A 26651-nucleotide genomic window follows, 5' to 3' on the forward strand; every position below is an offset into this window, starting at 1 on the left:
AACTCACCCAAACCCCATATATTAATTCATGTCATCAACATTTAGAGGAAATGATGGCTCACGAAATTCACTTTCTCCGCAGCCATCTACGATTCTACAGTATCTTCAAGGAAGTTCCTGCGGTGATAGGAGGAAACTAAGGGCGTGTCTGGCCACGGATAAGCCCCGCTTCTATATAAAAGGGGCTTTTGTTTATCTTGGATTGTCCGACTTAATGAGCAGAACTAATTTTAAAAAGCTATCTTAAAGATCAATAGCAATATTGTAAAACTAATTTCTTGATTCATCTAATTTATTTGCAATTACTTCTAGTTATAAAATAGTCATAGTTAATACAGTATATGATCAATAGCAATTTAACTCAAAATTTAGCATTAAAAAACTAAGAACTGCAAATAAATTACAATTTATTAGATATAACCTTACATAAGCGATGCACCACCTCTTAAATTCCAACATGAAAAACATTCATCCTCAAAGTTTGGATTTAAAGTACAACAAAACTAAACTAATTAGCCCCTTTCACAAGGTTTATTCTGATCTTTCACTAGCAGAACATGCGCATGTATTCAACTTTGTACTCTCCTAAAAGCCTATAAGCTGGCCAGCCTCCTCAGCCACATCCACAACCGAAGACAACAATGTATTATCCGAATTTCTCATCGAACAATTGGCCCGAATTTCGCCCTGAGTTCCCGTCAATACATTCAATTGCCCCATCTTCAACATGCCGATCACAAACTTCTCGAAAAACAAAGTCTGGTTAACTGCAAAGCTCGTCACAATGCCTCGAGTCCTGCTGTCCGTATACAAATCTTGGTCCGAAGTAAACAAGCCTTGTCGGTTCATGAGATCAACATAGTACTTGTTGTCGAACACATTTGGAGTCCGAATGTCTTGGAATACTGTGGCATCAACTTGTGCATTTTGAGGGCACGAGGTTTTCAGGTTTTTGGCAAATGTTTGGTCCATTGTTGGGTCTTGCGGGTATAGACGATTGGTGAATGAACTGCAGTGGCTTAGACCAATGGTGTGGGCACCCGAGAGCGCCACAGTGTCGGTTACATCTAGATTTTTCCTGGCCAGACGACGGAGGACTTCAGTTGTATTGGCAGATGGACCAACAAGGTTGTCTAGTGTGGCCTGTGCTGTTGCGAAGTTGAGTCCATCGCGTCTTCCTAGTGGTACTTTGTAGTCTGGGCCACCGGACTAATATATCATAGTAAAAAAAATCGTCAGATTGTGTTGAAATATTTATATGAATATACACAAATGTTATATGAATTATGCTTTTCTACCCCTCAGGTTCGGCTAATGAAAGTTTACAACATGTCATTTTGTTAAAGAATGCGAAATATTTTGCTTAAATTGCAAAACAGAGGTACCACTGGTGTCATTATCTAGCCTGCACAAAATTAGAAAACTGCGGCAAGACTCCTTATCTGTCAATTGCTTTTGTTTCTAGAAAGAGATTTATACACTTAATTTTTTAGAATGTGTAAGATATTCGGATAAATGGGTCTCAACTCTCAAAATGGATGAAATTTAAGTGGCTGTCACACTTTAGACAAGTAAGTGGCTAAAAAGGACATTCGGAACATATGCCATGTGTTGGTCATAAAGCTGGACTCAGCCCTCTCAACTAGAAATTTTAATACCGCAATAATTGACAGTAGATAATGGACCATTTCGACTTGTCTGTGTCTCATCCAATAATATGGAATTCAGGAGTGATATGAATATGATGGTATAAAAAATGTAGCATTAAGAAACGAATTTAAGTGTGGTACCAGAACAACTGCATCACGGGCGGTGAGAGCGGTGATATCAGCGCATGACACAATGGCACCGCAACGTCTGTGCACTTGTCTGCGAATGTTATCGATAATTTTGAATGCCTGGGGCCTTAGACTCAGATTTGGAGGCGCCTTCTGCTCGCTAGGTCCACTGGCCGAACCATCCAGCAATACAGATGCATCGCAGCCCTGCAAATTCGTTTACGTCAGAAATTACCATTTGAGCTACACTCTCGCTGTATTTCTCTCGAAATAAGTCCTTATTTTCATTATATAAAAAAAAAAAAGGCAGACAAAATGCCCTCGGTATCTAGTAAGCTAAATTTGAATGTTTAGTCCTAGATACAGAGTTGTCAGCTAAAATGACACAGATGATTTTCCATTAACATGCTCTACGAGGATTAAATATATGGTAAAATAATTGGATTATGGTACTTTCGGAAACAAACCTGAACAAAGCAATCGTGGAAGTGCATGCGAAGTAAGCCAGCAGCTTGGCCGATATCTTCAGCAAAGTCTTTCTCGAGTTGCTTCCTCACAATGGATTCCAATCTGGGGCAAGTAGTGTCGAAGAAAGTTAAAGAGAGTCCCTTGGCTATAGGTACATTTTGTGCTTCTGAGACATGCAAGTCTGAAAGTTGTAGCAAAAGAAAAGGCAATAGAAAGAGCAGGGAGCATAGGGAAGCAGAAGTTATGGAAGCCATTTTGGTTTTAGTTTCTGTGTGTTTTTGGTTGTTCAAGAACGGATTTATATAGAAAAAGTAGCCAAGACTTTAGCTGTTTTAGTTGACTATTCATAATATCATAGATTATTTTAATATTTTATTTAGTTTGTATACCTCTAGTGTAACAGTAAACTGTAAAAGTTAACTTACTAAATGATGGAAGTAGACTTTTAAGAAGGGGTTAAATATCAATCAGGTGAGTCATTGCAATCCGATAACTCAAGTTGGTCACTGATTCAAAAAGTGACTCAAATGAGTTACTCATTTAAAAATTTCTATCAAAAATATCACTCTATCTTTAGTCGAAATTCTGAAAATTTTATATATTGAGTTTCGCACATTTTTTATGAATGGTATTGCATCCAAATGAAAGGTACCGAGTTCTACTATTTTAGTTAATATTGTTAGATTTTAAAATTTTATCAACTATTTATTTTTAATTTTTTGATTGTTTTATTTGATTTAAATCAAAATAAATAGTTGATCAAATTTTAAAAATCTAAAAATATTTGCTAAAATAGTAGAACTCGGTACCTTTCATTTGGATGCAATACCATTCATAAAAAATGTACGAAATTCAATATATAATACTTTCAGAATTTCGACTAACGATAAAGTAATATTTTTGATACAAATTTTTAAATGAGTAACTCATTTGAGTCACTTTTTCAATTAGTGACCAACTTGAGTCATTGAGCTACAATGAGTCACCTGATTGATATTTAACCCTTTTAAGAAACTTAGAATCCTAACTTCTCTCTCACAGCTTCTGCTTCTTTTCAAACACTTTATTCACTTATTTACTTTTCACTTCTACTACACTTTTCTAATTTAAGCAAAAAGTCACTTTTTTTAAACTTGCCCAAACGGCCCCTGTGTAAGGGAAAGTGTTCGTATTAAGAGCTCGTTTGGACGAGTTTATAACTTAATGACTTAACGTGAGAATATTGATTCTCTCTTGAGTGCGATCCCAAAAATAATATAATAAAAATAAAAGTGTTTGGTGGGTAGTCTATGACTTATTTAAAAAATTTATCACAAAAATGGTTCAGAAAAATAAATCATTGAAAAAAGTATCTCAAACTAACTTATTTTAGACTTTAAGCAAGTTTCTAACTTATTACAAAAACAGACATTTCTCAAATTGAAATCATGAATGACTTAAAACCCAAGCTTTAAGCCCGGGCAAACAGGCTCTAAATATGATACTAATTTATTAATAAAAAAGATATCTTTTTTTACAACATAGAATTTATTTATTATAATTAAATAACAACTGAATGTTAGTTGATAAACGAGAAAAAAGGAACTGAACAAGTATATAATAATCCATCCCCAGTTTCTATTATCACTCCTTCGTCCCAATAGGTTTTTTACGTTTTTTTTAAATGTATTTGACGTTTAAATTTTTTTTCAATAAACAAAAAATTAAAAATTTATTATAAAACTATACTTGATAAGAGGTGCAAAATACGTAAACAATAAACATAAAGAGGAAGTAACAAAACAACAAAATAAATGTAAAATAAGAACTTAAGATGGGATACAAAAGAAAAGGTTTGCGATACTATGTGCCTTCTATGTTTGTCTCTGGTAGAATCTTTTGTGTGTAGACTGTAGTCATTAGTCAATACTGGTTTCAATAGTTTGCAAAGTGTTCAACTTTGCAACCCTAGGCAGGATAATTGAACATGTGTCTGATCATGGAATTGTCCTCCACCAGGCCAAATGGTTAAAGAAAGGTTCGAAAACAAAATCTTGGACCTTGATGCCTTTGAACATGGAAAGTAAAAGCTTATTGGAAGTCTTATTCAGATGAATTCTAAATTGGTAACTAGAATTCTTGATCTCCATCTTATATACTCTATACTAGTATTATGTTATTAGAAAGATAATATTATTTTTTTCAGTCAGTTTGAATATGTTGGTGTATAGTTTTTTTTTTTGAAACAATATGTTTGTGTATAGTTAGTTTCATATCCTATTTATTTTAAAAATATAGGAATATAGATAATTTTGATAATATTATATTAGAATTTTACTCTACTACAATCTAAAAATCCAACTCAAATATCATTAAATTTTGTATCTTTCCCTTCACCTCGATCTCTGCCACCACGTTTGCCACCGTCTTCACCTTGAACTCAACAACTGTATTTCTACTTCACCCGCCATCTCGACCCACACACATGTCATCTCAATATCTACTTTTGTCATAACGTCATCATCTCAATCCACTTATGTCATACCTTCACCTCCGTCTCATCTCATACCTCCACCTCCGTCCCATCTCAGCTCTCATTTCTGATGGCCCCAACTCCTATGTTGCCTCGCCTCCTTTGTCGTGCTCCGCCTTCATGTACGTCTATCAGAATCGATAATAAGCACGGTTTTAGAGATTTTCACTAATTTTTGTAGGTTTTTATCAATCTGTGCAACATAAATCAGTAATCTATAAAGTGAGCATCACTTAATTAGTTAATTATATTAATATTTAATTTTTATTTAAAGTCGATTTGTAATAAACTACTAATCATATTATATATAAACATTAGAATGAAGCATCTAAATAGTGAATTGAAGAAAAAAAAAATTGATTTTCAAAATATATATGTGAAGAATCACATGGTATATTTAGGTGATATACTCATTACGTGTTAATATTAATCAAGCGATTTCTTTTAGGTTTTCCTTCTAATATTTTGCATGCAAGGGAAATGTCATTTTCGGGAATTGTTTTTTTTTTGTTTCAGAATTATATGCAGCATATATATTATCATGCATACATAATTTGTGGCATATTCTAATATTTAAAATAAATAGCTTGTCTCTACTATAAATAGCTAAATAGAAAAAAGTACTCCAAAAATAACATTTCTCTATGGGGCAGTGTTCAGTTATTTCTGATTAGCTTTAGCTATTAGATTTCTAAATTATTTTCGCATCCTTAATTATAGTTATTAATCATAATTTCATGTATGATACCTGTGTGTTCTAACCTAACACAAAAAAAAAAAAAAAAAATCCTAATTTTAGCACATGGTTTGCAAGGCTGTGCAATACTCGACATTTGGCCCAAAACTGTAAAGCTAGAGTGCGAGTCTGCGAGACACACAATCGTCAAAAGTGAACATAATATCTTTCAAATTATATAAAATAAATAGTTTATCCGACTAAATCTTCAGTTTCAAACTTACTGTTTTACTTTTACTTCTACTGCTGCTTTATAAGCCTTTTCTTTAAGCGTCGTACATTAACGTGTTAAATAAAATAGACATGAATTTCTTCGCTATCTGTAAATATTTTTCATACATGTAGCCGAAATGATTGCATTTGAGAAAACCTGGAGTCGTCTAAAATTGAATATCGTTTTGAAATAGATAAAGCGTTTGTAAGTTCAAAACATATCTAATCAAATATTCAAATCAGTGCTAAACAACTAGAGCTCTGTTACAACAAAAAAAAATTTATGAAGGGATAAAATATATATGAAAAAATAATATGTTGAATCAGCTCCTTAACTGATTCTGCCTGTAACTCAAAAAATAAAATTGTGGATTAAGCACTCTAATTAAAATTACTGGGGGGAGCTTGCCAGAGCATCCAATTCAAAGGCACAGCCCGGATCCAGAGGCAGCCAGTACAATGTAAAGCCTGACTCCGAAAAAGAAAATTGACCATAAGCTTTTGATTCCAGTAGTGCCCGGTGAGAAAATGAGGATTCATTGAATGTTGATATTTGTGTCTTGTCCGACCATGAAAAACAACATGGAACAAAGTGAAACAGAACAGGCTGCTGGTGCAATTTGACCTGCCAAAACCCAAAAGAGTTCCATCTGACAATATTCTCGGTGCTCTGGTATATGCGTTTTGGATTCATACCACAAACTACTATCCACAAAAGTCACAATCCACGATCTGAATGGTGTGCTCCGCGCGATTATCCAGAAATATAATTCTTCCTCCGCATAAGAACATTATGTGGATTGTAACTTGTTTACATGTTTAAAAGCATGTAAATAAATATTTGTCCGTCCTCATACAAAAGATTTCATCAGAAACTCAAGTATTTTGCACATTTTCCCGTAGATGCGGTGCTGTTAACTTAGGGGTCATTTGACAAATCTGAAAGATATATATCTGAAAGATTAATATATCTGAAAGATCTGAATAAATCTGAAATCTAAATTCTGAATGAATAATATTATTTGATAAATAATTTTTCATGATATCTGAATGATATATTTTTCCAATTTTACCCACATGATTGAATAAGGCTATATGACACCTTTTTTTTTTTTACATAATATCGGAATGAAATTAATTCACAAAAAAAAATTAATTAAAAATAATAACTTTTACTATCCAGTCAGCCCATCCAAAGGTACGTGCCAAAGTCAAAAGTGTCAAAAAAAAAAAATAGAGGGATTATTTGGTTGGTAAAAAGAAACGAGTATAAGCATTCAAAGGTGTTAAAAAATGTAAAGAAAATTGTCCGCGGCTATTCTTCTCGTCCGTGCTCTGTCAATCGATTTGATTGAATAAAAAAGTTTATTGTGGTTAAGGGTTAATAGTGTAATACTCCCTCCGTCCTTTTCATGTCTTTACATTTTTTGGGATGTCTCATCTAATTCTTTACATTTCAAAATTCGGTTTTTCTATGGTGTGCCCAAGGGCACACACTAAGCACTAAAACTTATAAATTTGGGAGATTTTGATTGGCTTACACTCTTTAATAATGATGGCCCCCCTTGCATTTACAACAACCACACCAATCAAATCCCTCCAATTTTATAAATGTTAGTGCTTAGCATGTGCCCTTGGGCACACACTAGACAAACCCTTCAAAATTTACCCAAAATAGTCAATGGGTCCCATCACTTCTTCCTTTTTCTTTCCTTTTCACACTACTTTTACTTTTACTGCACTATCTTCTTTTTATACATTAAAAATCAATGGGTCCCTCCACTTCAACCACTTTTCTTTCCCTTTTCCACTATTTTATACATATTTCTTAACCTCCGTGCCCAACACAAACGATAAGAAATGGGAGGGACGGATGGAGTATAAATTTACATGGATCAATCAGCCAGGATTTCTCAACGGACATGATAGAATCGCTCAGCCCATTACACAAGTACCCCAAATAAACTGAATGATAAGAATCGGTAAGGTATGAGACATTCACCTAGGTTAAGCAGCAAACAAATGGCCTCTTACTCTTGAAATATTGTAGACAACACTTAACTTTTTAACACACATTTTTTTATCCAATAACAAAGATATACTTTTATACAAATTTGAGTAAACAATATAGTGATGGCAGTAATTTCTCAAATTTATCAAAATGTTGATCGGAGTTCAAAAACTACATATGATGGCTAGATCTTATCTCCGTCGCTTAATAAAGCATCTGCCGGTCAGGATGGAACCAGAACAATTTTCCAAGAAGGCGAAAATTTTTATAAAAAAAATTAAGGACAAAATACTACAAAATTATGAGTTTTGAGGGACTAAGTACTACAAATCCAGATCCCATGAACCAAACGACTTTTTTTAACTATTTTCTAAGAATTATTTAGAGTCGTTTTGAATTTTTACATATATTTTGAATTGTGAAAAATGTATTTTTATGTACTAATTTTGTAATTTGTTTTTCTAAACTTAAATATAGATATTAAATTTTTATTTAATAAGGTTATATACATATATATAATTTTATTATCCTAAATTTTATATATAAAAAATCGATGTTATTATTTACGAACAGTAGGAGTATAGTTTAAATAAAAATCATGAGTAGTTGCTCGGAAGAAAAATCATTAATGATTTGAATATTCAACAGTTTATCACTGTTTATGCACCCCTTTGGGCTGAAGAATGGGTCATGCTAGTGGACCAGGGCTTCCCGGGGGAGCATTGAGATATTGGGCCCGATTAGATTTATTGCTGGTAGAAATTTAAATTTCGGGCTCACTTTAGGCCCGTGCTGGAATTAAATTACTTCTTGTACAGGACTGCCTTTCAACTTTTTTTATTCCAGAATTACTGAATTTCAACTTTCAAAAATTATTTTTTGAAGTCTCTGAAAAAGATGTTGAAGTATTCAACACTTTATTTCAAACAGTTCAATTCAAGTTATATAGACGGGTCCAATTTAATTTATTTCAAACTAAATTCGCATATTTTACTTCGATTCGGTTTTACCCTCCATTATAGGTTAAGAGAGGTGTATTGGATTGAGATTTTAAAGCATTTTTTTGCATTCATGAAATCCGAGTATATTCAATTGGGATTGTTTGAAACCTATTAAAATCTTGAGGTATTTAATTGGGATTTTAAATTATGCTACAAAATCTGGTGGTATTCAATTGAGATTTTAAATTATGCTTTAAAATCCGATGGTATTCAATTGGGATTGTTTAAAATCCATTAAAATCTGATGGTATTCAACTGCTGATGGATTTTTTTTTCATTTCATAAAATGATGGATTTTGTGACATTCTTCGGTGTATTTTAAGTTTTTTGAAATCCCACCAAAATCAATGGGATTTTGAAGTATTGTACCTAAATCCTACCAACTCTGCGACATTTTATCAAGAATCCGCACAAAATCAAAATCTCATACAATTCATTAAAATCCATTAAAATCCCAATCGAATACACCCCCGTAATTTAAAAACAACACTGTATCATTAAAACTACCGGAAGAGTTTATGCCATTATTATACCTCCGCATATTTTCCAGGGTTGTGAAAAGCGCATTAAGCGGCCGATTAAGCGGAATGGCTTTAAAATGCTTCGATTTTGTACTAAGCGCGTTATTAAGCGTTTTTGAAAATGAAACGGACTATTAAGCGGATTAAGCGGTCGTTAAGCGGAAGCGGCCGATTAAAGCGGCTGCCTAAACGGAATCGGCCCTAAAACGCTTCGAATTTGTACTAAGCGGATTATTAAGCGTTTTTGAAAATTAAACGGACTATTAAGCGGATTAAGCGGTCGTTAAGTGGATTAAGCGGTCAAAATGATGTTATTATTTTTATAATATAACCATAATGATATTAAAAAATTTTAAAGAATATATATTATCAAAATATTAAAATTTTAAATTCTTACCACAATATAATTTTTTTTAATATATTAATATTATATTTAAATATTTAATTATATATTATTAATCCGCTTATAAATCCGCTTAAATTCCGTTTAAACGTCCTTCTTACCATTTAAGCGCTAGGAGGTCATGCCCTCCGTTTGGAACTGATTTACGCTTTTCAAAACGTTAATATTAGTATTTTCGGGTGATAGCATTCATTTTTGTTTGGTTAGTGCTACCACGGCACCCAGGCTTTCAACTTTGAATATTATACTCGAGTTGCCACTAGCCGGAAAACTTACATGGCGTACGGTTCTGTAATGACAAACTAAATTTAAAATTAAATTAATAAATCCAGATTATATAATCCGAGCCGTGATTTTATAACGTCTAAGAACTGGGCCCACGGATTTTAAAAAGAGAACAGTCTATAATTTATGAAGAGTAATTACTGCCACGATATTAATTAACATAAATTCCAAAAACGTGACGTATTTAGAAAGAATAGAAGTAGTAGCAGTAGTAGTTGCCTTTTCTTTATTTTTTTAGTTTTGAAAATTCCCATTAATCCTTCATTTCCCCCAAGCATTATAAACACTCCACAAAACCGTCTCTCTCTCTCTCTCGGATCACAAAGAAAGGCGCTCTCTCTCTCCCCCCCCTCTTCTCTCTCTCTACTTCTCTCTCTCTCTCATACTTGCACACACCGTAGAATCCCCACAAAAACCCTCCTCAGTTACTCGTTGTAGACCTATTAGGCAAAGGTGTTTGATATTTTTAAGTACTATATTGGGGGTTTTTGAGCTGAGATTTGTGGTGGGTTTTCGAGGAAAGAGAGACTATGAGCAGTCACAAGTTTAGAAGGTTGTTGTGATTTGGGGGTTTCTTTATTTCTGGGTTATGGCAAAGCGCGTGTATGAAGTTTGGAAAGGAAGCAATGTAAGATTTGCGTTTCTCTTTCTTTGGTGTCTCTTGCTTTGATTTGCTGCTCTTTTTGTCTTTTTCCGACTGGGTTTGTTTTTACTTGCTGGGTTTTGTTTGAATTTAGTTGGGGATTTGTTTATTGAAATTTGGATGTATGTTTCTTACAGCTTCGGATGTGCATTGGCTTCTCTGTTTAATGAATTGAAGTAGTTACTATGGGATTTAAAGCTTATTTGTTGTGGTTTTGGGAAATTAGACATCTAGTGGGAACGATAGAGAATCCGGGAATAGCCTAAGCCTACTAGGTTGTGTATAAGATGAATTTATCTTTTTGCAGTCTATTTAATTGATAGGGTATTTTTTTTTTAGAGTGATGTTAGAAGCCATCTGCTGACTTGCTGATGCTACTCATAGTGAAGTACAAAAGAGTAGACTTTGTAAGTAGGGAATGATATCATGGGGTAGGAGTTCAAGTAGTTAAGCTAAGAGGTTCTAGGGTAAGTGATGAAAGGCGTCATTCATAATCATGTATATAATACTTATATCTAGATTGAGAAGGGGGCCATGTGGTGTTGCTCCCTGATATGATGACTTAATCAAGTGCAGTATCTGATTTGACACTGTTGAATATACCAACCAATTCCTGCATAAGTTGTCTTTACCATTAATTTGTTAGGTGAGCTTGGAAGAATAAATTTTGAACTTCAGTTAATTGAGAGGATAATGTTGTAGAAATTAGGTAGAATAGATAAGTTTGTGCATGAAAAACTTAAGATTATGCCGCTTCCAAGGGAACTTAAGAACCATTTTAGTTTTGGGCCGCTTTGTCAGAATCAGATAGTGCTTCTAGAGTAAATTTACGATTATGGGAGCTTTAATAGCTACGTGACGCCTGAATGGTATATCATAAAGCAACAGTAGAAGTAACTGTTAATACCAAAACTAATTTATGAGTACATATATATAATATAAAAAACTGGTTGGCAAGTGTTTATAGTGGGTAATAGTTTCTCATTTTTCATGTTGTGAAATTTATCATGCCAGTTATATGCAGTCTGCCCCTTGTCCTTCGTCACCAGTTAGGTTAAGTGATTTGTTTGTCACGTCATGTAAACCTTTATCACCAATTGTGATAGATTAGATTTTATTTTGTCACTTGTCAGTATTATTAAATTGCAAGAAAGAACTTCTTAAGCTCTTTCCGATCTTTTTCTCTTAGATATGTTCCCTTTTTCAGTAATACGGTCTCATTGCGTGAATATAACATATAGAAGCGAGACTCGGATCCTCACTACGTGTGTTATTAAATTAAACGATTCCAGAGGTTTAAACAAGAGTTGTGCACACTTCTCTATAACCCTCAACTGTTTTTATTAGTTTTCTTACTCGTCATTCTACCTAGAATACATATGCAATCTAGAGCCAGCATGATTTTTTTTTGTAAATCAGATCTGTATTTGTGGTTGCCGATTAGCCATGCACTAAAAAATAGCATGTAATAAGGATAAGTGTTCTATTCAGAACGAGTAATCATAGTAGTAAAGTACAGTCAACTGTTGTTGTCATTCTTGGTTATGTCAGCAAGTTATCCTAATTTGACATTTCTATGATTATCTGCTAACTACAATGTATTGTTTTTTGTATATATCTTTTATGATGAAATGTTTTTATTGCTTTGCTGTCAGATTCTCTGTGTACAACATGTAATATTGTTTATTTTGCAGAAATTCTTTCTCCAAGGGAGGTTAATATTTGGGCCAGATGCGAGGTCAGTTATTGCCACTATATTGATGATCACTGTTCCAGTAGTCCTCTTTTGCGCATTGGTCGGAAGACATCTTCGGCATGAGTTTTCACAATATAACGCGGGATATGCCATCCCAGTGGTGGCAGTTGTCTTTACCATTTATGTTAGTTATCTGAATCCTTAAACTAGCCTTTCATGTTTATGTTGTTTCTAGTTATCTTCAGTAGCTTGAACACTGATTATTATGGATAATGATCATATGATTATGTGAGTCGGCATGTTGCTGCTATATGATTGTTGTAATGATGGTTTACGACATTGACATAGACTTGTAGTCATATTGCTAATTATGAAGTAATTAATGTCTTATTAATTTATTTCTCTTTTGCAATTTTTTATTTATTGTAATGTATATTGTTCCTAGTTTTTGCTTTATACCAAATAGAGCATGTCAACCTGGGGGTTTTGTTAAGCCTGCATGTCTGAGTCTAACAATCTTTGAGTCAGGTATCTCTTTTTGCTGCATATTATGATTATTTAGTTTATTTGATAGGTATTGGTGCTTCTTCTTCTTACATCAGCCCGGGATCCAGGTATTGTTCCCCGTAACTCACATCCACCTGAAGAAGAGTTCCGATACGATACTTCTGCATCAGCTGAGATTGGGGGAAGACAGACACCTAGCGTACAATTTCCCAGGACAAAAGAAGTTATGGTCAATAATATTCCTGTCAGGGTAAAATACTGTGACACTTGCATGCTTTACCGCCCTCCCCGTTGTTCACATTGCTCTATATGCAACAATTGCGTTGAGCGTTTTGATCACCATTGCCCTTGGGTGGGTCAGTGCATCGGACAGGTACTCACTACTCAGAGATAGTTGCAAAATCCCCATTTATGTTGTGTCAAATTCACTTGGATTCCTAGTGTTTATGGTATAGATCCGTGACTATCATTTTAAAGCCATATTAATTTTAAGTTCTAATTGCCCTTATAATTTGAATTCCTACAGCGCAACTACCGGTACTTTTTTCTATTTGTTTCTTCTTCGATGCTTCTGTGCATCTACGTGTTTGCCATGTCAGCCTTGTATTTCAAATTTCTGATGGATGATCATGAAGAAACAGTTTGGTATGCTATGAAGCATTCACCTGCATCTGTCGTGCTAATGCTTTATTGCTTTGTTGCACTCTGGTTTGTTGGTGGACTCACTGGATTCCATTTGTACCTGATAAGCACAAATCAGGTCAGTTGAATTACCTTTCCTTGATTGAATAAGACTGATCTCGTTGCTAAGAAGCTTCAGTTGCTTAAATTATGAAATCATTTTCGTATACATCTTTTAGTATGGAGTAGACTAGTGAAGAGCACATTTATTTTTATGTAAAATAAATGTTCCGAGTACGGCATATTGACGCTATACAAATTGAGTTATGATTTAACCAAAATTAAACAATGAAGAGATTAAACAATTTACTTTAGTATATTCTCTTCCAACATTGACCAAGTTATCAATTTTAAACATTAGATATATGTGTCTCTAGTTTACCCAATTATGCAGAAAACCAGACGAGTGTTTCTTCAAATTCAACACTAAGCAAAATTGGATTAAATGGATCTTGAAATTTCAGGACAAGCATGTAAATATAGATACAAATGAAAACATCTGTGTTACTTTTTTTTAAGCTTACACTAGGATTGTCGGTGATCCTTTCTAGTACTTGTGATTGATCTCGTAAACATGGGCTCCACGCAAGGACTTCCTAGTTTAGGTAAATGTTTTATATGTTCTGCCGAAGAAGTCATTATTGGATTGTGGTATTCTACTGATTGGTTCATTGGTACATGTGTGGAGCCTCAAAGCACTTGTTCCATAATAAAAATTAATATATAACTTTGTCTACAATTTAAGTATTGGTTACTTAGTAGTTTTATGTTGCCTAGTTATATATTATTAATATTTAATAAGATTTTAAGGTAAATACTATACTAAAAACAATATAATGTTTATAATTAAAATGGCATGTTAATGTAAACAAAAACATTACTTGTATTAACCAAGAGGAAATTGCAAATCTAATATGTTCATAAGGAAAGCATTTTGAATGGAAGACTGACTGCTGTGATTCTTCTAGCGTTCTAATTATACAGAAAATAGGCTATTTTATATATATATATATATATATATATAGAATATGTCAACTGATCATTTTATTTGAGACACAAGTACACAACTGACCAAAGATCTTTAATTCAGCTTATTTATATAAAAATATAGAATAGATATGTAATATCACACATACATTATATATTCAGTTGTTTCAGTATTCCTTTTATTTAAAAGTTCCCTTGATGTTTGTGATTAGTAATGTAATTACTTTAGGGCTTAGGCATGGTACTTAATATATTGAATGCATATATTTTAATATGAATCGCTACTATATTTGTTTTATTTTGATTTCACTTCTGTTAAAGAATTATTTAAATATTATATAGCTATTTATATTAGTTTCTACTTCTTAATTTGTATAAATTATATATTAATATGAATGATCATATAAATAAATGTTGATAATTTTCGATTCTGATATATAATTATATTATTTAGTATTTATTATATTTTAAATTAATTTTTTATGTCTCAGTTTATATACTCCCTCCATCCCATCAGGTCCTTTACGTTACTTTTTGGCACGCATTTTAAGGCTCTTATAAAGTATACTTGCATAATATATATATATTTTTAAATTCCTATAAAAAGTTTGACGTTTAAATTTTTATTCAAAAAAAGAAAAATTTTAAAAAACGTTATATATCTATACATTATAAGAGTACTTCAAAAAAATAACTATACATTATAGGAGCCTCAAAATACGTGCAAACAGTGTACGTAAGCTATTTGTTGGGACGGAGGGAGTAGTTATTAGGTTTACATATACCATGTGGTTTGCACATGTTATATGCTTGTTTATATTATTTTGATGACAGGGTTTGTATACTTTAATGGTCTATTCTGTCAAATTGGCAGATTGCCAAAAAGAATGTATATGAAGAAAATTAGATAATCGTAAAAGACCAACTCAATATTCATCTTTTTATTTTATCAGTAGTATTTACATGGTTGTCATTGTGATTCCAACCGAAATGGCTGTTTGAGTTGGACAGTTACTGAGATATACACTACAAATGTTCATAATATTTGTTCTATATACATGATTTGTTTTTATCTATCAACAGCTTTATATGCTTCTATATGCCGATGCTTCTCGACACACTCCTGCATTTTAGTCCAGACAAATGAATTCTGAGACATGATATCCAATGTAGAGTAGAGTTGTTGAGTTAGTGAAGCTGGGTATGCTTTTACTAGCTGCTTGTTGTTCATAAAATTTATTTTCTTTCTAGTGTGGTCTTAAACATCAGTTTGGTGAAGGACAAGAGGAGAGTGGGACTGTGGGTTTTAGGACAACTTTCAGGATGAAGTCCTGAAAGAGAAACAGTCAGTAACCGATATTTGCAAGCAAAATAATAGACTAGACTAGATGAATAAAAAATGTAATTTGCCAATTGCCATCAAGGTACAATAAGTCCTTATCATTATGGTGCCATTGCTATTTATTTTTTTTCCGGAAAATATTTAGTTTGCTGAATTTTATCTCCACACACACACACACACATATGTAATAATTGATGAAAATCTTTTTTAAGTATACTGCATGGAAGGTGCAAATTTGGGACTTTTATATGAAGGGTTTGGTAGAATTAGCAATGCTTATTCTATAGAAAAGTCCTGTAGCTTTTAGTGTCTGTTGTTATCTGGGTTAATTGCATTTCATGGGCAACAATGGGGCCTATTGGGTATTTGGTATGTTTTCTTTAGGTGTGCTGTGGAATTATGGACCATGTGGTTGAACTTAATATAATATTTCCTTTCCAGACTACCTACGAGAATTTTCGTTACAGAGCTGACAACAGGATAAATGTCTACAATCTGGGTTGCTTGAGTAATTTTCAAGAAGTATTCTGTACAACCATAAAGCCTTCAAGAAACAAATTCCGAGCCTATGTACAGGAGGAGGTACAAAGGCCTCCTTTGCCTACCAGTCGGACCTCAGAAACCCAGGATGCCAATGAGGATCGGCGCATGAAGGTAGAGGATGACCTAGAGCTTGGAGGTGATCTAATGAAAATCTCTCAGCGACACAACATTGAGGATATTGAGGCAGATATACGCAGCAGAGGAAGTGATATCCATCGTCATAATTCCTCAGAATTTGATTCCGTTGTGGGATCAGACCGGAGACCTCCCACAGGTCACATGGATACAAGGCATTCAAGCTGGGAAAGAAGAAGTGGGAGTTGGGAGATTGCGCAAGAGGTCGTTGGTGTCCCCTCCAATGTCACTGAAAGTAATGGCTACAGTGCTTCCAAGGAAGAGTCTAAATGAGAAGGTTTCAAGGATGTTGATCTTGTTGTGCGAAATGCAATACATATTATTGTTGGTTTCAGGGGTAAAAAGAGTTGATGGCCTTTTCGAGTGCATGTAATCAATTTAACCCTCATCTTAGGTAGAAATTCTACATTACTTTTGTTTTAATTGTTCCTGGTGATACATGCACTTCTTTTCTTTTAGAAAGCGGGCAGAAAATGGGGGATGTGTTATTATTTAGAGATTAGTGTGATTACTAATTTCTTTTTCGCTTGTCATTGATTTCCGGTTATTATAGTGGTAATTTGGTTGTTATTTACAGATTACTTCCCTCCTGCTATATATGATATGGATATCCTTTTTTCCTTTATCTTCAAATTCCTGTTATTGAACTTTTAAGTGGCAAGTAAATTTGGTGGCTCTTCTTGTATTTCGATTCGGAACTGCTGTTGATATGACATGGGTATAGAGAGATGATCAATAAATCTGAAATCCAATCCAATCCGGAAAAAAATCGAAAAATCTGATTTGAAAAAAATCGGACCCAATCCAATCTGCAGGTTTGAAGATTTTGAATAGACTTACTATTTTTCAATCAAATCCGGCCTGGATTTAAACCTGGATTCTAAAAACTCTGGATAAACCTCGGTTTCACGAAAATTATCCAGATATTAACACTATTTTTCAATCAAATCCGGCTTGGATTTAAACCTGGATTCTAAAAATTCCGGATAAGCCTGAAAATTATCCAGATATTAACACTGAATGTTTATATGATAAATATAAATAGGCTGTGTACCCTACTAAACTCGAAATCCAACCCATTTTAAAATCCAAACACAAATAAATATGACCCAACTTCGTGAGTACAACTCCAAAGTCCAAACTCAAATGAATCCCTAAATTAAAGTTTACACAACTTACGATTCTACATTTGACCCGCAATCAAGGCTGAGGTCCTGAAAATCTCTCTCAACTCATGATTTTACAAATGCAAGTATTCGAAAGTTTAATGAAATATTAAATTCATTTTATTATCATTATAATACGGAGCAAATCCACGTGATATTCCTGTTGAAACCGGTAGTAGCAGAGAAATTGCACTTCAATTAGCTATTTCCCGCAAAAAATCTAAAATTATAGATTCAAATAATGAATTGGCCAAATATAAAATGACTGATTTCGTGGGTGAGCAATTAGATATACTAAAATTCTGGAAAAGTCATTCATGTAATTATCCTATCATGACCACAATGGCTCCTGATATTCTAATAATGCAAGTAGCATCGGAATTTGCGTTTAAGGGTGTTAAATGGAAAGAGGAGTCGTTTTAATCCACAATCTCTGGAAGTGTGTATATGCTATAAAGCTCATCTCGATTTAGAAAAAAAAAAAAGACAAGTTGTTCTTTCCGGTGAAAAATCTTCAGCAGAAGAAGAAATTTTCACTGAAAATGAAGGAGATTCATCCTAAACAGTGCATTAGGCACCTTTCCTGTCAAGGTTGTCAAGGTATGCAATGGGTATCTGATGTTGATTTAGTAAATAACTAAAACAGTGCAATTCTCGGTATCTGAATAGTTTCATCAGCTAATGCCTTCAATACTTAATGGTTATGTGATTTTGATTTAACAATAACTAATACCGTGCACTTTTCGCTTTCGGTATCCGAATACTTTCATCAGCTAGCTTTCAATACTTGCTAATTTAATACTATGTCAAATCAAGTTTAGCGACAAAGTAATTAGTGAGGAATTAGAATAAATAAAAATGATGATAGTGTTTTGAACTAAGTGGAATAGTAGTTTAACCGAATTAGAATAAATAAAAATGATGATTAGTGTTTTGAAGCACGTGGAACAACGTTTTAATCGATGTTTTGAAAAGAGCAAATCAATGTTAAGTGACAGTACTTTTTAGCGCTTAAAAGGTTAATTAGTATGACTTTCAAGTGTTTAAGTGATTAAATTAGCGTTAAGTAGAATTTTAAGCAAGTTCAGAGACGGCTTCGATGTTCATAAGAGAATTTTAAGCAAGTCCTGGAATAGGTACGGGATGACTTCGGGATCGGGAAGTGCTACACCGCACTCATCCCTAAATTTGATACCATCCCCCACACTCCTGAACGAAGATTCTTTTTCTTCCTGATCCCCACTCCGGACAGGGAACAAGAATTCCTGCGGGGATTAGAGAAATGAATTTAAAGTATATTTTATATCAGAATTTTTAATATGTGTCTATGAGTATATACTAACAACAATTTTTTGGAAGAATAGTAAGAATTTTATTGACTCTTTTCAATAATAATAATGATCTTTCTGCATACACAACAAAATTCCACCGATTAAAATCTTATACGATTATTAATATATGAACCTGAGTACACACTCGAAAAAAACGTTTTATATTTGAACATCTCAAAATTTAGTTTGGTGTAAATTCTCATTCGATATGCTTAAAAGTTGAAATTCAAATAATGGGACAATAGTGTTCGTAAAATCATGCTGATCACTACCACAAAATGTGTAGCTAATCCATTCAAAGAAAACACAGATTTTTTTTTTTTTTTTTTAACGTAGGAACCCGCAGCCGCTATCTTTCGAGTGCGCACTGGGTAAACCCACGAGCTCACGCAATAGCCTGCAAACTACGTGAACCAAAGTAAACCGCACCTAAGCGCAACAGGCTCTGATCCAGTCCAGGAGGCATAATCACAAATTCTGCTTTCTTCGGGAGTTGAACCTGTGACCAAGAGGATACATGTCCTCTCTTTAACCCGCTGAACCAACCCTTGCGGGCAGAAAACACAGATTTCAGTAGCGATCAGCCGATCACCCAACTTTTACTGTTTCACCAAGGCTAAATAGGTAAAAACACCCAGCGACAGCTCTTCTATTCCTCATTTCCACCTATAACTTTGATGATTCAAAGCTAACAAACACGTCTACAAAGTATATGATGCACGTGTACAAATTCATGATGTTTTTCTATACTCTACCAAATATATTGTTCTATATCCACGTTACATATAATTTTACGGTCCGGCGCGGATATATGCATGTCAGTACCATGTATTTGACAAAAACAAGTGATTCATAATAAAATTTTAAACTTTTTAATATATATAGGAAATGTTACAATATCATTTATTTTAAAACTTCCTAAACCTAATAATTCTTAATTTTTTCCAATGAAGAAATGCTATTATTATTCATATATTTTGATCAACAGACATAATTTTATGTTTCTCAAAAAAAACAGACATAATTTTATGATTTTTATCATGATAGTACTAGTGAATTAGATATGCCACATCATAGTGTTTGATTTCACGAGCTGAAACTGAGCAAAACGGTCCCACCTAATCCGCCCTGCACTTCCTACTTTATGTTTTGTAACGTACTGTAGCGTCAAACACGTGTCCATAAGGATTCATCCTCACGTGACTCCGCACGTGTCACTGACATGGACATGTGTCTTTGTTTGTTTGTGAAAAATAGAGATAGGCACCAATACTAAAGGATATGCATCGATTTTGAGTTGAAAAGCATTCTAGAAGGTAGGTAGCAAATTTCTCAACTTACTAGTTACTAGTAATATTTCAAGCCTTCTCCCTCCGAATTCCGATCGTATTTGTCCTATAAATGCTTATTAGATCTTTAAAACTCGATTCTCTTTGTATAAAACTAAATTCTTTTTCCTAAAATATATCCTGTATTTATTACACTCATTTTCATTTCATTTGTTCGAAAATTATAATCTAATAACAACAATTAATTGATAATTATTCTTCTTATGCCTCTAATAATCTAGCAATAATTTTTATTTAAGGGCAACTATTACTATAAATAATTGATAAATATTTATTATAATGCAATGAGTATGAAAACTTAATGTAAGGAGTATATGATTAAAAGAAAGGGGTTTTCTCATTGTCTAAAGTACTGTATTATATACTGTATGCAACTAGTTGCAACCACATGTAACTATACTTGTAAGATACAACCATACTTGCAATTTATGTAGGGCCAATTAACTAAAATTGCATATGTTTGCATCTACTTACAAATCATTATTTTTGTAAATATTTTCTAAAATACTAATATTTGCCCGCAAGGGTTGGTTCAGCTGGCCGTTAAAGGGTGGACTTGTATCTTCTTGGTCACAAGTTCGACTCCCGAAGGAAGGAAAATTTGTGATTATGCCTCCTGAACCTGATCATGTCGCTTAAGTGTGGTTTATCTGGTAGCGTCTGCGGGTTCCTACATTAAAAAAAAATATTAATATTTTTAAAATATAATAAAAACGCAAAAGAATTGAAGAAATGGTAATTTTGATAAATTTCTCCAAAAAGAAATTCCCTATATAATGCTGTGTATTTCCTTTCCTTGTGAAAATGAATTTGAGTGGTATAAAAACTATCGCTTGATTCGGTTCTACGTATAAAGCTTATACTAGTATACAATTAGTACATGTTACGTAATTCGTATGTGCTTTAAAATTAATATATAATTCTTAGTTTGACATTCGTGAATTATGTATAGCATTTTAGCATGCGTGAAAGTTATATTCGGTCATCTTTGTTGCAGTCTTTTAAAAGCAATCGAAACTACCAACCCACAAATTGAACTTATGCTCTTTTCAGAATCAAACGATCCCGGTCAACTTTTTAATTTTTTAATTTACTGTTTTAAGCAGATATCCATTCTACGACTTTGGTGATAAAAATATATGTAACTAAAGAATTATTAGTTTCAGTTTGGTTAAATTCGAAACCGGAAATGCTCCATTTTAGCTCTATCTCAGATGACAAGACATTAAAACCAATGAAGCAAAAAGAGAGGAAAGAATATAGAACAACCTTGTCCAGTTGTCCTACATCAAACGCTGCAAAACAAAGTTCTGTGCAACTTTTAATCGCTTTTTCAGCATATAAACAGGTACAAATATCAAGTGTAACCGACCCACAATTCATATTTTGGGTGCTAAATCAATTTATTGGTCAAGATATTAAAAAAACAAAGTTACGATCAATACCCGCATGGCTCATGGCTGCAGCCTGCAGTGCTGCTTTCCCAAATTTAAGCTAGGTCGCAGTATTAGGAATGTTGATAATATTATTTAGATCTTTAAAACCGGCTGTAGATACATGATGTTGCTAAACTCAGGAATGTTGATAATTTTATTTCCCGAGCCAAGTTTTAATCGAATCGAGCCGAGTTTTAATATATTTTTTTAGCGAGCCGAGCTGAGCTCTTTTATTGAACAAAAATTGTGTTTGAGCTCGAACTCGTTAACTAACGAACTGAACACGAGTTTGTTGAAGAACAAATACGAACCGAGTCGAGTGGAGCCGAGCCGTGCCAGAAAAAAAAGTCAAACCAGTACTTGACTCTTCAAATAGCAAATTGAATAAAATTATTTTTTCCCGAAATTTTGGTTACGTCACTAAAATCTATAAATGTATTAGACGTTGAATTCTGGGTTCAATAACATGTATATATAAAAAAATATACTAAAAATATTGCATTTTTTCAAGTTTTAACTAGTCGAACGAGTTTGAGCCGAACACACTAAAAACTCTGCTCGAGCTCGTTTACTTAACGAACACATTTATGTGTTCAAGCTCAAACTCTTAACAAACAGAGCCTAATCGAGTTTTTATCGAGCTGAGCTCGAGTTTGTTCACGGAAAGCTCGGTTCATGAACAGGCGAACAGCCCGTTGCCAATTTAAAAAATGAAAGTTCCGTTATCAATCTAAAAAGAGTGTATGCTCACAGAATATCTATTCTAGTCTTGGTAAAGTAGATGCTAAGAGCAAGTCCAAAAGTGTCCTAGTTCATGCCTCAAATATAATATAAAATATTATGTCCTAATAATTTATGACATACTTTACTAACTTGAACTCCAATAATGTGCCTTATTCTCACACTATGTTTAATATTTTATTATTAAAGACTTTCTTTCATCATTTAAGCATAATATAAAAGTAGAGAGAGAAAGAGAGTGTGATGAGAATTTATAATAAAATATTGAATAGGGCAAGGTGAGATGTGCCCCAAAAATAGGGCTTGGGGAGGTTGTCCTAGTGATATAAGGCATCACTAGGACATTGTTGGATCAATTTTTTTGGTCAATTATCCTAAATTATAACTTAGGACATGATATAGGGCATCTCTTGGACTTGCTCTAATACCGAGTTATTTTAACGTTTGGTGGAGGCCTTTTGGCATTTAAATAGAGAAATCACGGGGTTTTCTCTATATTTAATGGAGCACAATCTTTTTTTGCACCCCGAAAACATGCTGAGCCTCCACAGAATGCAGCTAGTCCATTGGTTCCTTCTCCAACAGATTAAATGCATGTGTATATCTACTATATCAAGGCATCATTTCAAAACCCTACTAAATTGTATTCAAAAAGGAAAAAACCATGCTCATCAGCACAAAGTATATCACCTTACAACTCAACAACGATAAAGATTTTATCATGCACCTCTTTTTAATATCTCTATATTTTTTTCTTAAGAAAAAACAAAAATACTAGTACTAATTACTAGAAGATGGGGGGAAATATTGGCCGGGCATTCTGCTTGATGTAGCCGGAAAATCCTGGCTACTACCCTCTCCCCTAGTCCCGGCAGCTGGCCTCTGGAACAAGCCTGCGATTTGCTGATTCGGGAACGGCTGACCAAACGGAGAATTCAGCATTGTGACCGAAGATTGCGAGGAGAAAGAACCACCAAATGACTGTGTAGGAGCTGTTGGGACATTCAACATTTGATGCAATAAGTTAGGCTGTTGGTGCAGTTGAAGATCTCCACTGCTCTGGAGTAACCGAGAGTATTCGAAATAGTCCTTGAGAGTGTCCGAAGCTTCGAATTGTTGGCTCAGAAATGGCGCTGGCTGATGGAAGGCCGAGGAGCTGGAATTGGCCATTCGGGGTTGTGGTGGAGGAGCTAGTGGAGGTGGGATCATTCGGACGTTTTCGGGGAAATTGAGCTTGGCTCGGCTGCCTCGGAACCTGAGGGCAGCTTCATCGTAGGCTCTTGCGGCAGCTTCGGCTGTTTCGAATGTGCCTAACCAGACTCTAGCTGCTTTGTGCGGATCTCGTATCTCTGCTGCCCATTTGCCCCATGGCCTTTGTCGGACTCCTCGGTATTTTCTTCTTTCGTAGGATGCTCCTGGCTGCGCAGATTGGTCTATCTCCGCGGCCGGGGGCGGGGTTGCATCTGCTGCGGCTGGTGCAATGCCATCTGGTTCTTCTTTTACTGCAACAGAATTAATTCAATCACCCCATGCAATATTGAGTTGCTTTAGTCCATTTTATATGTCAAAATTGCAATACTTGCTCTCTATTGTTGCATATAAGAAACATATAAAAACCACTATATCATTAAGCTGAATAATTTCATCATCAACTAATTGCAAAAAATAAAAGTTGTAAAATTTGAAGCTGTTTGAATAAAATACGACAGATTTTAGGAGAACTGATCACTTAACAATCACAGGATATGTAAAAAGAACCCGAAAAGATTATGAGATGTGTAGCAAAAATGATGAAGGAATTGAAGATGAAAATTAAGTGATGAGAGAAATTAGACAAACCAGAAGAAAGGGAAGAAGAGTCTTGACTAATCCCTCTCTGAAGCTTCGGCAACTGCTGTCCCGGAAATTGAGTCGTCACACTACTTTCTTGATCACTTCTCGTCCTCTTCTGCCCCGAGCTCGAAGAACCTGAGCTATAGCTTGGTGACGACGAATTCACCCCATAGCTAATAACACCCCCACTCCCAATCCCACCTCCATCTCCGCCGCCACCGAACCACATCATACCACTCCCCCCACTAGTAGTAACTTGCTGCGGCCTGTAAGAATACTGCAAATGATCGCCTGAATTTTGCGACTGACTAAACTGATGGTCAACATACATGGTGGATCCCTCAGCCGCCAAGTACTCTTTCGGCGGTAGATTCATTCCCGGGCCGCCATCATGAGCCGGAGCTTCTTTATTCCCACCGGAATCCCTTCTCTCCGCCACCTTTATTTATCATGCACACACCCCCTCTCAATCGAAAAACCACAAGCCGAAAGAGAATTTCAAGAACCAAATAAAAAGAAAAAACAAAAGGCCACCCTCAATAAAACAGTACTAGTTGTGATAAATATTGGTACAAACCACAAAGTTAAGATAGAGATGGATAGCAGAGATATAGGTACAAAATCTTGAATCATAAAGACAGAAGAGAAAGAGAGAATAGTTTGGATTCGGGTAGTGTATATTTGTTGTTTTACATTAAAGAAGGGAGGTGATGCCAAAAGAGTTCAACAAACCGACCTTTGTGTGTATGTTCACATTGTTTGACCATGAGATGACAGTGCATGTATGTATCATAAAAACACATGATGATATATATCTTCTTCTACTACTGTCTACCTAAAAACCAAAGTGCGTGCGTCGGTGTGGATGTGTTTGTGGTTGTGGGTGAGACTTGCGAGAGATTGACGAGAAGTGATCATCTTTGATTTGAGTTGCTTTTTTTATTTTATGCTACCTAAGGTCGAAGGAAGTGAAAATAAAATTGGACATGTGTTAGTGAGGGAGCGTTACGATAAGAATGTATCGGTGCAATGTTTAATTTATAATTTATAATAATGCAAATAATATTCTCTTTATTTATAATATATATTGTTTATGAATAGTTCAACGATATCGAGTGTAAATAACGTGGAGAATATGTTAATATATCAAATGTTTTCACACATTTTTGTTCATATACATCAATAATTATTTGTGATATTTTAATTTTGTGGATATAAGTATGTGTCAAAATTTTAGTTATAAATAACAATTTTAATTATAAATTAAAAACATCTAAAAGTGTTCAATTAAAAAAGTAAAAAAAAAAGTATGAGAGAGGTTGTGGGTGTGAGAATGGATCCCGAGATGGGTCTTGATGGGTATGCGTGAATAATAATGAGATCGGGGTGGTCCTAACTAGGGCTGTCAAAAAAATCCGAAAGATCCGATATTCGTTTGAAAAATCCGTTACCGTATCCGGGAAAAAACGGATATAATCCATATCCGGAATAAAACGGATATTATCCGTATTCGAATCCGGGGTTTGCGGATACGGATATGGATATAGGCGTATCCGTATCCGAAAATATCCGTATCCGAAATTATTGTTATATGTATATAATAATACTTATATAAATTTATTATTTACTTATATTTTTTATTTTATCATATAAATTTTGAAAAAGAATTAATATTTAAAATAAAAAAAACATTAAATATCTTGCAAATGGAGAAAATGGAACTATCTTCATCAAGCGTTTTCTTTTTAAACTTGTTGCCGATAGTGTTGTTTTGTGATTTTAAGTTGTTAGAATTAATATTTTGTTCGAAATAGTTGGCCTGAATGCCCAAACTTCTGTTAAAATATGTTATTAATTTCTGATTGGGTATACGTTTGCTGTTGAATGGTTCAACATATGTTTTTTTAATTAACCTCAGAATATATATTTGATTTTTGGTGATGTTTCAAAAAGCGGATATAAATATTATCCGTATCCGGATAATATCCGGCCGGATACGGATCCTTTTATTCTAAAATTTGCATATCCGAATCCGGATCCAATTTTGAGTAGGCGGATACGGATACGGATATGGGCAAATCCGTATCCGTTTTATCCGTTTGACACCCCTAGTCCTAACAAGGGCTTTTGGACGTGTTTAAGTCCTTTTGAGGGTTTAATAGGTGCATTTAGTGGGATTGATATGAATCCCACTTAAGTGATGTCATATCAAAAATGAATGATGTCATGTAACGGACGGATAATGTCAAGAGATTTTTTTTTCATTTTCATTAGTTTCTGTTTAAATGGTCTCTGTTTTATAATTTATGTAATTTATGTGGGTATATGTGTGT

At 34.1% G+C, this 26651-nt stretch overlaps 3 protein-coding genes across 3 annotated transcripts; 1 reads left to right on the forward strand and 2 right to left on the reverse strand.

Annotated features, from left to right (window-relative positions):
- Positions 1-390: 390 nt before the first annotated feature.
- Positions 391-2526, reverse strand: LOC108215940 (peroxidase 12). The gene is made up of 3 exons (XM_017388578.2): positions 2246-2526; positions 1791-1985; positions 391-1209 (listed from the first exon to the last, which is right to left on the reverse strand). The coding sequence occupies exons 1-3, from the start codon at positions 2498-2500 to the stop codon at positions 586-588; spliced, it is 1074 nt and encodes a 357-aa protein (XP_017244067.1). The 5' UTR covers positions 2501-2526; the 3' UTR covers positions 391-585.
- A 7620-nt stretch (positions 2527-10146) lies between these two features.
- On the forward strand, positions 10147-17038 carry LOC108218879 (protein S-acyltransferase 8). The gene is made up of 5 exons (XM_017392031.2): positions 10147-10556; positions 12266-12451; positions 12842-13147; positions 13301-13534; positions 16226-17038. The coding sequence occupies exons 1-5, from the start codon at positions 10518-10520 to the stop codon at positions 16733-16735; spliced, it is 1275 nt and encodes a 424-aa protein (XP_017247520.1). The 5' UTR covers positions 10147-10517; the 3' UTR covers positions 16736-17038.
- A 6070-nt stretch (positions 17039-23108) lies between these two features.
- Positions 23109-24990, reverse strand: LOC108218880 (ethylene-responsive transcription factor ERF115). The gene is made up of 2 exons (XM_017392032.2): positions 24325-24990; positions 23109-23987 (listed from the first exon to the last, which is right to left on the reverse strand). Exons 1-2 carry the CDS (start codon positions 24692-24694, stop codon positions 23266-23268), a joined length of 1092 nt encoding a protein of 363 aa, XP_017247521.1. The 5' UTR covers positions 24695-24990; the 3' UTR covers positions 23109-23265.
- Between the last annotated feature and the right edge of the window lie 1661 nt (positions 24991-26651).

The sequence above is a fragment of the Daucus carota genome, chromosome 4, assembly GCF_001625215.2.
Source record: "Daucus carota subsp. sativus chromosome 4, DH1 v3.0, whole genome shotgun sequence".
NCBI lineage: Eukaryota > Viridiplantae > Streptophyta > Magnoliopsida > Apiales > Apiaceae > Daucus > Daucus carota.